The sequence below is a fragment of the Apaloderma vittatum genome, unplaced genomic scaffold (genome assembly GCF_000703405.1).
Source record: "Apaloderma vittatum isolate BGI_N311 unplaced genomic scaffold, ASM70340v1 scaffold23768, whole genome shotgun sequence".
Taxonomy (NCBI): Eukaryota; Metazoa; Chordata; class Aves; order Trogoniformes; family Trogonidae; genus Apaloderma; species Apaloderma vittatum.
The window spans coordinates 27,320-44,641 of NW_009730536.1; the positions used below are offsets into that span (position 1 = coordinate 27,320).

Sequence of the window (17,322 nt, forward strand, 5' to 3'; positions counted from 1 at the left end):
ATCACGGCAAGCAAACATAACAGCATTTCTAACAAATGTGCTGGTTTCGGTCTGATCAGACTGGGTGGCTGTTCCTCTTTGTGCCTTCTCCCTTTTGCTCTTTTAGCAATTCAAATTCAGAAATCTTCTACTTTTCGGAAAGCTTGTCCTCTTTGCTTTTTTTTTAACTTCTGTTTAAGATATGTCTTTTATGTCATGCAAGTTATTCCTCTCTAATAATTCAGGAACAGTCAGAAACAAAACGGACTGAAATTCAACAAATATTTGGTGGCTTCAGGCTTTTCATCAAAAATTCTCTTTTTACCAGTTTCTTATTAAACAACCAAGCTCCCAAACACCTACAAAATTAATTTTCTGGATCACTGTGTCTGAGCTATTCTTTTCAATAAATGAAGCCCAGCTTTCTGATCTTTGTCACTCCACTGACAGTTTTATTTGTGGTAGAGGAGTGTATGAAATTCTCCAGCTACCAGGAAGTCAGCGACTATGCACAGATCTGCACAATAGTGTTTGCATTCCTACTCCAGGGGGTAGAAATACTGCGTATATTACTCTCCCCTTTTCGGCTTCCTAGAGATCATTAATCACTGGGACATGACATCCACCCACTCATGCTCCCAGCCCCCTCCTGATATGCAAATTCAGAAGCAAAGGCCTATTTAGAGCTGCTGAATGCCTTGATTAAAACCTTGTTAGTGGGCAAAAATGGCACTCACTCTAATACGTGGTGCGTTAAGCTGTTCATAGTCAAACGTTAAGTAATGACATGACAGAACCACAATAATGACAACAATATCAGGTACTAAATTAGTTAGGATATTTTTATAGGTAACTGCTGCTTATTTATTAGAAATAGAGTCATGCTCATAACCAGTACATCACAGCTCAGGGCAAGTATCCAACACCTGACGCTCACATAAAATAAATCCTCAAATCACACATTCAGAGCACAAGCGTTCATACAATGTGCCCAAACCCTTCATTTAAGCATCTTACATTTTGCAGATTTACAAACTTAGAGAAGTGCGAGTGATCAGCAATTCTAAGAAATACACTTGCGCCTCCCTGATGCTTCATAAAGTTTATTCTGCATTCAACATTGCTTATATTTTATTTAATTTTTAACATTATTTTTGTAATTGCTTTACGGATAGGCTCCAGCTGGAAAGCAGAGCAAGAAGTTGCATTCTGCTTTTCGACTCACACCTCATCTCCAGCAGTAAAGACTGCACAGTCAGAGTCCAGCGCACTGAACAGCGCAGACGACAGCACAGCCTCATTTTTTTAGCTACGCTATGTTAGCTACAGACTGATACCACAAGTTTACTCTTTCATTATTGAGGTTCCTATCAGGAACAAACATTTTGCTTCACCGAATACATCAGTGGACTGAAGTGGGGCCCTCTGATCCCGCTGAGGATTTCACTATACCTTCTCTATTCTGGAACTGCCTTGTGATGAACAGTCTTGGCAGAAAAGCATATTAAATTATTCTACTTCTACTGCATCCTCCAGCATTCAAAGACAAAACTCAGGTTCTGCAAAAGGGCTGAAATATTTGAATCACAAAAGCCAAAACCTGTGCACAGTGTTCTTGTAGCACGTTAAAAAAAAACAGGTATGACATAAACCAAGATTGAATAGTATGTGCAGCGATACTACACTTGCATTCCTCTGTCAGCTTGAGCTGAACAAGCTAGCTACAGCTAGCTAACGGAGGGAGAAGGCTGTTCTCCCAGCATAACAGAAAGAGCGCCGCGCTGCTGTACCGAGACTGATGGAGAAGGGGAAACAACTGAAGTGACACAAGGCAGCGATAACCATCCTCATTGCTTTTCTGCTTCCCCCTTTCCAAATTACGGACAATCTTTGCCTTGACTTGCTGTCTTCATAAGGTCCATGCAGCATCTCTACACAAAATACCCCTTCTGACTAAAAAAATCAAGGACAGAAATCACACCAATACTACACATTCTCCGCAGCTGCCTCCTTCTGTATGTAAAACCCTTTCTTGATCTCATCTGCAAGTGTTTGCAAAAGCTAAAAGCAAAAGGACCTGCATAATACGTATCTTCTTGCAATAGCACACGATAATTATATTTTACAGGGTGATATAAACTTTACAAGGTGATTAGATCAGTTACATTCCTGGACAAGGAAACAGAACATATTTTCAAGGGAAGAACATCAACTGTGTAATTCCCCAGAACATCAGGCAGTCTTGCTGACTGTGTACGAGCTTAAATGCTGAAGACCCATTTCTGTCTTGTCGTAGCTGTTGAGTTTATCCAAATCTGTCCAATTTTCCCAGCTGTGGGGAACTTATTTCCACCAGTCCTTCCCTTAAAGGAGGTGAGAGCACAAAACACGCATCGTAAGCAACAGCAAAGACTTTTAGGACTGCCTTTTAGGACACACTCGGCACTAACTTTAGTCATGGCAACTACTGCAGCCATATCCTAAATTATTCCAAACTAGTCTGCACCAACTGAGAAAGGCTCTGATGTAGGATTTTAGTGTTCACCTGCTAAGACTGTTGATCTTTAAGAGCTTTCCAAGATTTTAATCAAGTTCAATTAATACTTTCAAGACAGCTGGGTGTGAAAAACTATGTCCTTCTTCCCAGAGACTGCTAGTTCAGATCCTCAACAGATGCTACACTTAGATATAGGCACAGCTCTGAAGAAGAAAATGGTAACACTAATTTTCACTGTCAAGAGATAACATGGGACAGCGTTTGAAGCACCCGTGCTGTCAGGCCCTGTGAACAGTTGACTTACTTAGATTAAAATAAGAGTGTCATGGCAAAAACCAGTAAAACTGAAGAGAGAACCATCAGCCCACTAAAAATACTCCCAATTTTGATTGAATTATTGGCTGCAAATACGTAACAAACAACTGGTTACAGGACTGCAAGAAAAAAAGAAGCACTAAAACTGCACGCTGATTCACTCATCTTTGGAAAAAGAATTTTAAAAGAAATATTGCCAGGAAACTGATATTTGTACTTTAAATAAAGCATCTATTGGAGATAAAATATCAACTTGTTATATTCATCCCAACTCATCCAAACTGCAAAAGCTACATATGAAAATCTCAAAACGTAGTTTTTTCCCTCAGCTTCTGAGCAATAGAAGCTGAATTCCACTTCAATTTGCACTACCCCTAGAACTTCTATATATATTTTTATCCTCAACTACACACACACACAACCCCCCTCGATCTCAAAAAGGTCAGCTTCATTATTATTGACCAAAAAAACAATCTTCAGCTACTTTCTCTCTGGAATACTGGACATGCTTAAACAGTAATTCAGGTAAACAGCTTTCATCAAAAAGATTAATAATATTTTACTCAAATTTAATAGTTTTTGTTGTTTCTCAGACTTCTACTTTAGATTTTAGGCAAAATAATATTTTTTCCTATTTAAAAAAAAATAAATAAACTTTGACAATAGATTTGTTGAGCAATTCTACCAACCTGTGCAACTCTTCAGTTTTGTCTTCAGTAGGGCCCGTAGTTAATAAGCAGTGTCGAAGGATGGCAGCCATGTAACGAAATTGATGAGATTCATTCTATATAAATATAAATTATGAAGATATTTTTTCATTTTGAAGATTGCAAGTGAGGATTTCAGGTCACTAGAATAATAAAAATTAAAGATGGAAAATACCTATTAGATCATGACATCCATCCCTAACAATAAAAGGACTGTACCTTAGAGTTCACTGAATGCTAAATGCTACATCACTGCCGTATGCTGGCCTTTTAAGTAGGCATTGTAAAAGTCGCTGGGAATTTTTTTTTCGACTTAAATGAGCCTTCACTACCAGAAAACCCCATTACAAGCATTTATGCAATTCCACACCACAATTCCTAATACACTGCTACTATCTTCCTTCCTGTATTTACACCCAGTCGCCTCTTCATCGATTTAGATTAAATATGTTCTTCATTTAATTTGCCTCCTCCTCACTTAGACCTTTGCTGCCAAGAGTCTCATTCCTCCACCCAGACTGTTTCTTTTTCTAACTGGCTTCTGTTCACTTGATACATGTTGTCCATTTCATTACTAACTTCTCTAGTCTCAGCAACATTATTTGCCCTACTTTTGCTCTCTCCCGAGCAATCCCCCCCTCCAACCTCCCCCCAGGCAGCAGCCCCACAAAAGTACACCAGTAACTGCAATCATTTAACTGTGTGTCCCATTGTCTTCGTCCTTTTTCATTAGTTCTTCTTGGCATCCATCGTATGTTCTGAGGTGTCTGACCGAGCACAAAGCCCCCCAGTGCATCTTTTGTAACGTCAGCATCCAAATCTGCCAACTGTACCACCTGCAGCCCCTGTCTGGCTTTCCTACTTTGAAACCATCTCCAGCCATTAAACACCAGTGTTTCAAATGGTTCTCTCCCTTTTAGGATGGCTCTCATTTGGTTTTCTCCCAACGTGCCTAACCTCTCCGCTCTCCTTATATCTTCCACCCTGTCTGTAATCTCTTCAAATTTTACATCTTCAGCCCACTGAATTAACAAGCTGTTCACTCTTCCACAGGGATACTTGCTAAGCAGAATGTCACTTAACATATCTAGCTAAGTCGACCACTATTAAAGAGCTCTTAAATTTAAAGGTTCCTTGCTCTTTTAGTAAAGAGTTGTTATTATATAAGCTTTATATCCAAACACGAAACAAGTTTCTCCTGCCCCAGAATGTCTTAAACTCTCATCCAAATAAAACAAACAAACAAACAAGGTTACTAATGTCAGAATTTCCTCCAATCTGAAGGAAATTTTCCTGACAGCTGCATGCTTGGGCTCTTTAGGGAGGAAAAGTTTTGTGAGACAAAACCTCCCTCATTCCACAGACAGCAGTCACGGGAAATCTGAACGGGTAATGCCGCAACAGTATGCCACCTCCCACCTGCCTTGGCTTTTTTTGTAAGAGTATACCAACTTCAAGATTCAGATTTCAAGAGCTTACTTCCCCGAGAAGTGAGCATCTAATATAGCTTAATTTACCTGTTCAACAGCTGACACTATCATCACACCCAGAAAAACAGAAAAAACTAGGGAGACTTCTCAGCTCTAATTATTACCCCATTGCTATGGTCCACTATCTCCTGAGATGCAGCCATCTGATGCAATTACATTACAAAGTTTGTCCTAGCCAGCTAATTCTTCATGAGCTGCATTTATTTTCTTTTGGAAGTCTAAGACACTTAAGAAATAGTCTTCTTTGCATTTTTTTATTTGAAAGCATACACTTCTAACTTGCAGTATATAATCTATTCTTCCCTTACACAGAAAATGTATGGAACATCAATACATGACACAATTAGAATTCGGACAGACAAATTTTCTCAGACTGATTTTGCACGTAGAGAATTTATGATGCAAAATTTCAAGACTACCTTTGCTGCCATTTTGAAAAATGCAACCATATTCCATCAAAATTGCAGTAGCAAAAGTATTAAAATCCTTGCTCTGGGGTTTGGACAACAACCACCTTTTGTGTACCTAGCTGCCAGTTCTGGCTCTTGCAGGCTAAAGAAACCAATTTAAAAAAACACTTCAGCCAAGCCTTACCTTGCTGTGGACATTCCAACTGTCAAGTGTTACATTAAAAAGAGCCTTTAGTGCCTCAATGGCACAATCTGTCTCCTGCAAAGACAGAGGAGGCCTGTCACGATCTTCCGCCACTTTATATTCTTCCGTCCATCTTACACTCAGAGAACTTTCCAAAGCCTGAGTCAAAACTTGCACCCCTTGTAGTTCCTGACGCAACTGTGATCTAATATCTGTGTGCAGAAGCGACAGCAGGAAGAGGAGACGCAAATCAAAGCATTTAATGTCATCAACAAACTGTTGGTCCTTGCATTTTTCCAGAAGATTGCAGAGCATAGCCGCAAGATTCAGTTCCAAACTGAGCTTCTGTGCAACAGCACTATTAAAAATTATGTTACAGAGGCATTTTAAAGCTTCTACTATAACGGGAAATTCAGACACTCTCTCCAAAGGATCTCCCACGGTGTCCAGCTTTGCTAGTCTCATAAGGATCTGCATGTTCCTCTTCGTTGTTACAGGCACTAAAACTTTCTTGTCCCTGGAGAGAATCCGGAGGGCTTCCAGGCAGGCAACTTGACAGGAAGTTTTTGTGTCTTTTTCAAGGATGTTTAGAATTCCCTCACATAGTTTCTATGCAAACATAAACAAACAAAAAAGGAACAGTTTTAGCATCAAAATATTGGTGGCAATAGGGAACTACTTACGATAAGCTTCCATTTAACTTCTGAGTTTTTAGCCGATTTGACTTGAGAAACTAAGCATTTTGTATCAACTCTTGCAAATATAAACTATTGCAAAAGGCCTCTGAAGATCATCAAAAGTAGTTTTCCTAATGGATACAATCCAAATACGTCAACACTGGCCAAAGCATTAAGCCAAAGTGGCACCAAAGTATTCACCATCGCCAGTTACAAAGTTTTCTCATTATCAGAACTAAAACCTTGAGTACCCAGAGTAACAAGGCTAGAGAGAATGAAAGGTTTAAAAAAAATACATCCAAGCAGAACAGTCACACCTACAGCACCACCTGCAAAATTGTAAGCTGAGGTTGTTTCGGTCAGAAGGCTGGGGAAAAAGAAACCAAACCAAAGTAACTGCTGCTCAACACACCAATATTAGAACTTGCTGTTTGGTAACAGCTATAATTTATGTTGTCACTTCAACCTAATCCACAGACTTCTCCCATGTTCACTAAGATTCTTAGAAATGTTACCTCTGACACAGAAACACAACACAGCTTTATTGGAAGACTAAGGCTGTAGCAGCTTTACCAAACCAGTGAAACCGCTGTCTTTGTCAACACAGATTGTTCTTGAAGTCAAAATACTTCCCTGGTACTTTATACCAACATGTGTGTCAGGGTAAACATTGATCGTATAAATGCAGCATGAGAAAACACAACACCCCAAGAATTTGCAGGTCAGAACACTAACACTCGAATTACCGAAGAATTACCTTTGTAAGATGGAAACAGACCATTAGATGATCAGAAGGAAGAAGAGATTGCTTCATGCGGGAGGACTCCATAGGGATTTTATGTCTTAAGCTCAGGACAATGCTACCACTTGTGGGTACCAGAAGCAGTTACTAAGAAGTTCCTAAATAAGTGGCAATGCAAACTGCATTGTACTCCACAGGACACGGTTCCTCCTCATCTCTCATGCCCTGAGCTTTGTGCCTTTGACCATTGAATAATTACTGAAGAAGCCAGAGTAGCAACTGAGTTGAATAGTTCTAGTGCAGAAGTCCACTTAGGACCCGAAATTCATATTGTGGTTTCAGTCACTAAAAAAAGTGATCAAAAAAACCATAGAAATACTAGTAAAGTGAAAAATGGCTCTTGGGAAATGGTCTCTGGAATTGCACTTTTAGCCATCACCCCTACAACAAAAACGTGGGGAGCACAGCAGCTCCTCTCCCTGACCCAAAATTCAAAACACAAGTTCCACCTGGGACATCCAAGCAAGTTTTGTTACACTGATCACTTACAATTAAAGCCAAAATGAGAAAAAAGTTAAGTCTAAAGCAAACCTAGAACAGACACTCTAAAAGAGTAAGGGAGAAAACAACACAAGTCTTCAATGATGTTACAAGACAATCTGTAAACAGACAGTAGGAACTCACAATATGATTTCTAGCATGCTTGTCATGGGGTGAGGCCAACTCAAAAGCACTGCTCAGTCAACCAAGACTTAAACTACATTTCCACAGCCTAGACTAGATTAATCCAGTAAGAGTCTGAAAACAAGGAGTGAGATCCACCTCTTACTGTTGCACAGACAACATGAAAAATCTTCGCCAGAGCACTGTAGACACTGCAACAGTACAAAACCCACATTTGATCACCTGTAGAGGTGCATGAGTACTTACTGTGGGAACTTTATAGACAAGTACCTTAAAAAATATACTCAGTACAGTTTTCAGAGTGCTTCAACATTAACCTGACACTGCTCCCATAGATCTGCACAGCCCCTGATGAGCACAATACGCGAGACCTGCACTAAATGTTTCTGAAGCGTTTTTTTTTTAAAAAAAAGTCTAGGAAAAAATGACCCACCTAGATCCACAGTCAAATTGCCTCCTCACGACTCAGCTTCTTACATGAACTTTGTTTCTGTTGTGAGGAGGGTATTCCATACAACTAGCTTGGCTTTGCAAGCTGAAGCAACAGTCGTGAAGTTTGTTTGGTTTAAATGAGTAACACAGAACTGAACGGACAGTTCAGAGAACACCAGGAAGAGGCCAATTTGTTCTGTTCCCTGTTTAAGCACATTTCTATTAGACTTAGCAGTTATAGCCTTGCTTGTTGGCATCGATTGCTACAAGGTGGTCTGTCATACTTTATTCAAATTCAACAGCTGGTTCACCTCTCGCTCTTCAGGAAGCGTTTAGCAGCACCATATTAACCACAGAAGCAGCCAAGTTACCAGCCTTCCCTGAATCGAGATGCTAAATGAACACTCCAAAGACGTGCTGGGGCAGACAGACTGCCTTATCAGTAAATAAATACAGCACAAAAACAGTGCTGAAGGTTTCTTCTAGGACTTTAAATACCAGCGATCACTTAGTAAACTACCTCACTTAGTAAACTACCTGATCCAATCAATACCCACAGAAATTAAGGGAAGCCTCCACTCATTTTTGTTAGCAGCAGAGCCTATACACACCTTGTGCTTTGGTCTTTAACCTCAGTCAGACAAAACCTGAACAGTCAGTGACCAATCCTCCCAAACTCAGACTGATTTTTAATTTTTTCCGTAAGCTGCATCCACCTCCCGCTATGGAAGTGTCACTGCAACATGGCAAAAGCACTGCAGGGGAGATCCCAAAGGACACCAAACTCCCACTGACTCGCCATGGGAGGTGGAAGCCTAACTCCCCCTCCATACCTTTGAAGACTATCCTTGCAATTTAATTAAAGACCATAAAACCCATTGTCTCATGGTCCACATCCTAGTGGAATGCAAAACCAGAAGATTCTTAACTCTGACTAGCTGTCCTAAAGATAGATATTAAACAGAACACAAGCATCTTTTTGAGATTTACAATTTAAAAAAACCAAACGATTGGTGTGCTTGTAAGGTGCTTCATTTCGTGCATGTTCATGTCCTACGTGCCTTGGCTCTGTGAAAGACTTCACAACATAAGCAAGATTAGAGTTTATGTTTAAAAGCATTAATTATGCAGTTGTATGCAAACTATATTAAAAACGAAGCTATCGCACACTTAAGAACAGGTTACTAAGCTTCCTAGCCATTGCAGCAAAATTCAGGTTTTTTAAGAAAAATATGGAGGAACTGCTGACAAACTTCGCTGGAGTTAGACCCTGCTCAGTCATCAAGAGTGACTTAAAGAAACCAGCACTCAGTTACGATACCGCCACTTGCAATACCGCTGAGATCTGTGATGGTGAACCACTGCTGGCTGATCTCAAGGAGCTTAGGAAAAAAGAGAGCATCCAATTCTAGTTGAAGAGTTATCCATGGAAAGTTTTGAAGCAAGGAAACAGCCTTGGAGACAACTAAAAGCAAATGCCACACAGTACTCCCTTCCCCTTAATGGTGTGAGGGAAGCACTAAGCAGAGAGAAAAGAAGCAGAAAAGGACATGATCACAAAGGCATTATTGTCCTTTTAATTTTCTTTAGCTGGTGCTTCTTCGACCACCCTATAGGCCATTAGCATGGCATAAACTAAGGGGCACAGATATATAATTTATTCGGTTGGAAATGAAAGCCCGTGAAAGAATTCAGACAGCTAAGTACCTCCTCTTTCACAAAATAATGATGACTGTCCTAGTTACACGGTTTTATTGCTATCCCCTAAATTACTGCATGAATTTAACATTGATTTTTTTTTTGAGTTCTCTCAACATTCAGAAGGGAGTCTTGACTTTTATCAGTTGTGCTACAGCAAAAATTGTTTCTCATCTATTTTTCCACTGAATCAAGGTAGCTTCTACTATTTTTATGATCTTTATTAAATTGTAAAATATGTGCCTCTCTAAAAGTCAAGAATTCTCAACTTTGGTGTTAATAGTAAAGTTAAGAGCAGTACACACCATTCCTTTTGTCTTTGCTTTAGTGTGAAAAATGACAAAACGTTAAAATTTTATTGTGCGTTAAAACAGGAATCCCAGAAACACTCATTCATCACCTGGTTTTGATGAGTAAAATATTGATCCATTTCAATCCTTACCCTGGCAGCATAAATGTTTGATGTTAAGAAGGAACACAGTCCGATGGAAAAAGCAATATCCCAAGATACAAGAGACTCACATTTTCTTCCTTGCTCAGCTACAGACCTATTGTGTGGCTTTGAGCAAAAATGTTTAAAAAGGTATCACCTCTTTACTTCCACTTTCTTTTGCCATCTTTGTTTACAGGCTAATTAGACAGGGGGTGGGGAGGAGAGGGGATCAGGATAAGCATGTGTTAGCAGGTTCTTATACTTTCGAGGCTCAAGCTCAGCTGGGAATACTAGGTGCCTGTGAGAAACAGGGTACTTCAAGATCTTGCTCTTTGGTCCTGAGGTGCCTGCATGTGAGCTCCTTTTCCTCCTCTTCTCTTAGTGTTTGAAGAAGCTTAGAAAACACACTTGACCTATCTTCACTTTTTTCAATTCACAGACCACTAAACTTCGGCTACAGTATGTCAGCTGAATTTACTGTAGCTTCTCGACACCATAGTAATAAACATCTTGGTGATAAAAGGAGACACTTTCCCTTTATTTGCTTCTTCCTCTTTGGCAAATCATTCTCTTTACTTACACAGGCCTTTGGATTAGAGCAGGAACAAGACAACATAGTCTCCATTCTGCAATCATTCAAACCCAAGCAAACACTACTCCTTTACTGGATACAGCATTTAATTTAAACACAGATTCCTCAGTGCTAGAGAAGCTGCAATTCAAAAGTGAACAACAAAATTTCTGCTAAACACTACAAAAATTAAGTGCACACTTCATCCCTTCTTTTCTGCACTTTTATTTCAGAATTATGCCGTAGATGTCATACCAGGAGAGGTAAGTTTCTTAGTGATCAAGATTAAATTAAGAGGAAAAAAACCCAACCCAGCCGGTTGTCAGATTGACTTGGAAATACATTTTGCTCTGTTTTCCTCAGTGACAGAGTATATTAATAACGAAATTGCCATGTAAGTCCACAGAGAATAGAAACGGTAAAACAGCAGAACATGGGAGGCACACTTGCTTTTGGATCACGTTTGCTCATTTCTCAAGATCAGTGCTCTGTATATTTCAAGGCATAAATACATCCGCCTTGACAGAACAGCAAGTTATATCAGCACACAGCAAGCAAGGAGTATTGTGAAATTCTTACTACCTTTGCTAGGCTTAACTTAAACAAAAATCAAGCTTTTTAAAGTACTGTTGACAAAAATCAAATGTGTCCTCCCCACTCTTCTTTAATAGCTGGGAAAGAAAAGTCCCAACAGCGAGAGTTTGGTCACTGTTTCAGCATGGGTGAACCGGAAGCTGCCACGTCTTTGGCTTCATCGAGGATTATGTGCCAGAGAATATAATTTATTCAGGATAATGGGAACCTTGTAAGTGCTACCAGGTCATGCTTCCCTTCCCCTGCACTGGTTTAAGTCCCTCTACTTCCCTTTGTCTTCCGACCCACGCTGTTCATCACCTTCAAATTTCAATTTTCATTAAACTGTCTCCTGGGGTTCAAGAGAGGTACTTTCTTAATTTAATTCAACCTAGTTCTGGAGCCGTTCAGTGGTGAGAATGGTTAATGAAATCAACTGCAGCACCAAACACAAAGTTCACGAGGAACTGTATTTCCCCAACAGGTTGTGTAGGTATGCTGTTGCTTATCCCATCTGTACCGCCATTTATTCCTCAAAGTTATTCAGAAGCTTCTCTTAAAACATAAGCCCCTCTCTATCTCATAGAAGGAAAAAAATGGAGCATTTTGCACGCTTCTTTTATTTTCAGTAGACTGTGCAAATTAGCATTGCAGACAAACAGAGAAACTATGGTTCTGGCAAGTCAGAGGTAAGAGATTCCAGAGATAAGAAACTGGAATCGAACACGATTTGAATAAGAACACCATCTGATTGCTTCTGCTAACAGGAACAGCATTAAAAAAATAACTAGTTGATTCTACTATTAGGTTTCAGAGGTAAGTATCCAAGGCAGTAAAAAAGCAAGCCCAAGAATATTTGAAATGTTAGTTCAAACCTTCATTTTCTCTGGAAGTCAAGACAACATTTATGTAACACTTACAATCAACAGTGCTGAATACGAGGAAAATTAGATAACCTCCTCTGAAAAGGCCATGCGCAAATTCTGTCTAGTCTTTCTGGACAGATGCGGGTGGGGAGCATTCAGCCTGCTTGAGGATTTAGCCTGCTTCACTTCAAAACTTCATCAGTCAGCCCGTACCAACAGTGAGAAGTCGGCCTGTTGGGCAGGAGCCTGCCAGCTCCGCCGCGGCAGAGGTCTGAGATGCAGGTTTGAAGGTAAGAGCACTCAGGTAAGGCGAGGAGCACACGGTGATCTGTGCTGTCAGAATCAGTGGGACAAACACCTGGTTCAGAGTCACAGAAAGGTGAAATTCTGCATGGTTGCCCTCTTTGATCTCCCCACTGGACAGGGAGAGGGAGAAACCTTTATAGCATCTGTCATCCAGTGGTGAAAGGGTTTTGAAAGGAGAAATGGGCTTCACTGGCTTGACATAAACTTTCAGAAATGTGGAAACCGAAAAACACTGGATGGGAGCGGGTAGGACTGGAGGGAATTAGAACAAATGCTCAGTGATTCTTCTTCTCTTACAGACTGGTACTCCCTTAAGGGGTTTCAGTCAAGTCAGAACAATAACAACAGCAATTAATACTAAGATACCACACAGTGTGCCTACAGGAGCGCTTGAGCTTAATATTTTTATAGGACACTTACTAACAGCTTGCAATGAAGTTACTGGGAGGAGGAAAGTTCTGTGCCTTTGTAGCTGCAGGAACCTTCAGACCTCCCAGAAGTATCACAACGTCAACAGCACAACCTAATAACGAGGTTCTTTGGAGATTTAGAGCGTGACACCGTCTTGCTCCATCAACATACTTCACTGCTTCCATCCCTCCAAAGTTCAAATACGGTACAGATTACAGCCTTAAGGAATCTCCTCACATCATTAATTTAATCAGGAGATAAAGCCCACAATACATTTGAGAGGATTCACCATCATCAATTTCAACACCTTTAAAAACATTCAACAATGCAGGGGAAAAGACTGTTTTGGTGATTTTCTTCCCACTAAAGGAGGCCTTGAATTTTAGATCCACTATGTTCAAGTTGAACCCAAACAATACATCAAGAAAACTGATCTCAAACTTTAATCATTTATAATACCAGACTGGCCCAACACAAGAAGCTGGGGCCAGTAGAGTAGAAATCAGATGTTATACACAGTATAAGAGTGAAGCAGAAAAACCAAGGAGTTGAAGAGGAAATATGTCAGTCATGAAGACCCTACAATTTCAGGTAAGAATATGGCTTATGAGTAATAGTCTTACACTTGGCTGCTCCTTCGCTTCTCTCCCTTCCTCCTCCAAACTCAGCACCTTCATCCAATTAAAAAAAGTCGGCCTTGCTCGCTATCTTGGACAGATTTACTTCTTCTCTTATATCACCTAGGCAAATGGTGCTGTAGCTTCTTCCAGATGTGTGGCATGCTGTGGCCACCTAAGGAATCAGTACTGACAGACACTTCCAGGACACAAACTGTGCTGTGATTTTCTTACCATTTAAAGTCTGTAAACAGCACAAATGTGTTGCTACTTCAGAAGCAGGATTTGGACCTGTCGAGGTATAAATAATGGAGAACAAAAACTATTAACTGATGCGAAAATGATTCTAAAAAAAACCCAAACCCCAAACCCATAAATTTTTCTTTTTTGTATTAGGTCATGTGAGGCTTGAGCTAAAATGTCTGCTTTGCTGCATTGAGGGGGAGACGCTACGCTTGACACCTCTCTCCAAGGTGACTGCCCAGTCAAGTTACCAGAACTTATTTTCTGGAGTTGATTCCAGCACAGACCTAAAGAATCAACTGTGTCACATGCTGCTGTGAAGCGCTGCAGTTCTGAAGACTCAACCTTTTCCAGCAAAACACTGTCAAGAACTTTTTGAGACAAAAAGTGTTTTAGACTGCTAAGAGCTGGTTAAGCTCCTCTGAAGCAACCACACTGCATTCATTTCAGCTGCTATTCCAAAACACATTTCCCTCTGGCTGGCAATTTCTCTACCTTTTACACACATAAACTGAAAACAGGCTTTCAGAAATCTTATTAGTATATGACAAAAAAAGGATGGCACCAATTTTGTCTTCTGGCATCTGAGCAGATCTCAGTACACCACAGGCTGCCAACTGATTTGTAACCCACAGCACCCATCACATACACCAATGCAGACAAAACCATGAGGACAAAGAACAGCTCGCATGACAATCTTGTGGTTTTTATCATCCTATGATGTATCAAAGTCCTATGGCTATGTTCAGATAGAGAAGCTTGATAACATTACCTCCTTTCCTGCCTTCCAGAGGACACGACCTACTTTCCTCCTGGAGTTCTGTACTACGAACTCACTGTTGATTTGGTTAGTTACAGCCTAAAGCATCAGTTGATAGCCACGTTACGGCAGAACAACTCTTGCTCTTCAATTTACGCAGCTGCTATTTTCCAGCCATAGTTTTGACCTTTATGTCTCTCATTTTAGAGCATGCCACTGCTGTATATGGGCTGTCCTCTCCCTGACAGTATCCAACCTAGAAAAGCATAGAGCACAGTTACACCTATGTTACAACGTAAACTACGGACACAACCTTGCTGTAATTCTAAGGTCATGGCTGAAGCTGTGTGGTGAGGCAGAAAATAAACTTGCTTTACTGCTGTTGATATTTTCCTGGAGCTCTTGCATAGACATGAAGGACTTACAACTATGTCTGTGAGGCTCACTTGAGTAAATAACTAAAAGCAAATTTACTCCTAGGCACGAACAAGTTCAATACGCAGCAACAGACTGGCAAGAAGTATGTACTGTATTCATCAAGTTATATGGCAAGTTTCCAATAGCACCAGAAACAAACGACAAAATCCTGAAGTCCCCCTGTATTTGCTCCCATATCTGAACTTCAAGTTTACTACATGACTTTGTTATGCATTGTGACCCTTTATCTAAACTCTCTTTCATTGCAATCACCCTAAGCTCATAGTATTTGCAGTTCTGCTGCAATACTCAAGTATATTTTGGCATTGCTAAACAAAAAGTGGAACTTATTTCTAAATTAGCATGGGCTATATCACACAGTCTTCAACTAACCCCCACTAATTTTGGTGACAACTTCAGCAGTTTGCTCTTAGCAAGAGCATGCACTATTTTACCTTTCAATTCAAAGCATTTTTATTTTTTACCTTAACTGAAAGATGAAAGGGAAGTACTCGATGTTTTACAGCTACTAAGAATATTGAGCAGATGCAGTTGAGTAGCTGTTTAAAAAAAACCCCCACAACAAAATAACCAAAAGCATCCTCCTACACAGAAAACCCTACAAACCTCCCTCCCCAGCACTCATTGTCTTTATTTAGCTTTTGTCAGTCTGGCTTCTGATCTATTCTCCTTTCCTATGTTCTCTACTTAGCTTTCAGTTTTCCAGACTAGACAGATCAAAAAGGACACACACGGTCCATGACTACATTACTGAACATCAGCTTCAAGTAAAGCCATAGACAAAGCCAAGCTGAGAAGTCTCGGAGTCAGCTGTGTAAAAAAGAATTGTATCTTAGGGTTACAGTACAAAGAACTGATGGATTTGTAAATGCAAAGGGCAGAGAGACTTAGCATCCCACTATTTTTATCAGAAAAAAAAAAATACTTAAATCTTGAAAATATATAGATTTTGCACAAAAATCGTTGAATGTGTGTCCAATCTGAGACAAGCTATCCTTGCAGGAACCTCGCAACTCTGATTTCAGGCTTTGAGTTTATTTCAGAAATAGCAGAAACATGCAGCCTTATTCCATAATGAACATTTTCTGAATAAATATGCAAATAAGCCTAAAAACTAATTAGAGAACAGAAAGGAAGGGTCTTGTCATTAAACATTATGCCACGAAAATAACAACAGGAAAAAAAAAAATAATAAAAATCAACGTTCAAGCTTTAAATGCAAGGCTGTAGATGGATCTCTGGGGACCTGACAAGCTCCAACACCCCTGTACAGCTTCATGCTGTAATACACAAACATTTCCCATCTTTGGAACCTGATAGGAACAGTATGCATTACGCTCATGACAGCTACCCTTGGATTAACAGGCTTCTGCAGCTCTGTCTGCCTTACAGCTCCACAGATTTCTTCTGGACTTGTCCTTTCATCTTAATCTCTAATGTTCTTTAAGTACCTAACATAGACAAAAAACATATCCGTGATACGACTTCCCGGTCAGGAAGGAAAAAAGCATTACAAAATTTTTAGCTCAGTAGATACCAAAGAGCATAATTACTCTATTCCTCCACCCCACTTCAAATTTGTACTAAAATTATTTATGGGCTTTTCCGTTACTACTTTTATTCAGGATGGAGGTCTTCACTGAGACATTTGCTTTTATCTTTCAGCATAAAAGGGAATGGCTAGTTGTCATGCCTCTTGCACTGAAGAATCAAAAAGTAAAACAGAACTTTATAATCACTACTTGCACCATTTCACACTGCCAGCTAAGTTAAGAGACAGATTTTACCTTTTTATACTTCTAACTAGAGCAGGTATGCAGCTCGATAGCCTATTTTACTTACCTTTCTTTTGTCTTCATCTTCCGGATCAAATCTGAAAATGGTCTGATTCTGTAAAAAAATTTAAAAAAAAGAAAAAAGTTTAAAAAAGAGTTAGCAGTTGATGTTTATGTAGCAAATGCCAAGTACGTAATACTTACAAAACTATTATAAAACTTTAAGAGTCTGGTTAAAATCAGCCTCAGATAATGAGGCCATACCCATGGTAACTCATGTCCTTTTCCCGCTCTACCTCACAGCAAGAGCTTCAGTAAGTGGCTCTAACTAACAATTTCACTTACCACTGGTGCAAAGTGAGCCTTTACCTGCAGCCTGTGTTTCTGATGTGAATTAACCACCTCACACACGGTACTTTACAGGGTGAAAAACCTTAGCTGTAGCCTTGCTTTTAACAAAGACCTTACTATTCAGACTCTTCCCCAAGCAGTTCTTGTTTACAAGCTTTTGACT

The 17,322-nt window shown here is 39.9% G+C and overlaps 1 protein-coding gene across 1 annotated transcript in view; it reads right to left on the reverse strand.

The window, feature by feature from the left end:
- The window catches only part of RIC8B (RIC8 guanine nucleotide exchange factor B), a gene marked incomplete at its 5' end in the record, with an annotated part of 31,523 nt that extends 14,600 nt beyond the window's left edge, over positions 1-16,923 (reverse strand). The window contains 3 exons of the mRNA XM_009874852.1: positions 3,481-3,575; positions 5,583-6,191; positions 16,876-16,923. Coding sequence (XP_009873154.1) covers positions 3,481-3,575; positions 5,583-6,191; positions 16,876-16,923 — 752 coding nt within the window. The remainder of the gene's footprint in view (positions 1-3,480; positions 3,576-5,582; positions 6,192-16,875) is intronic.
- Between the last annotated feature and the right edge of the window lie 399 nt (positions 16,924-17,322).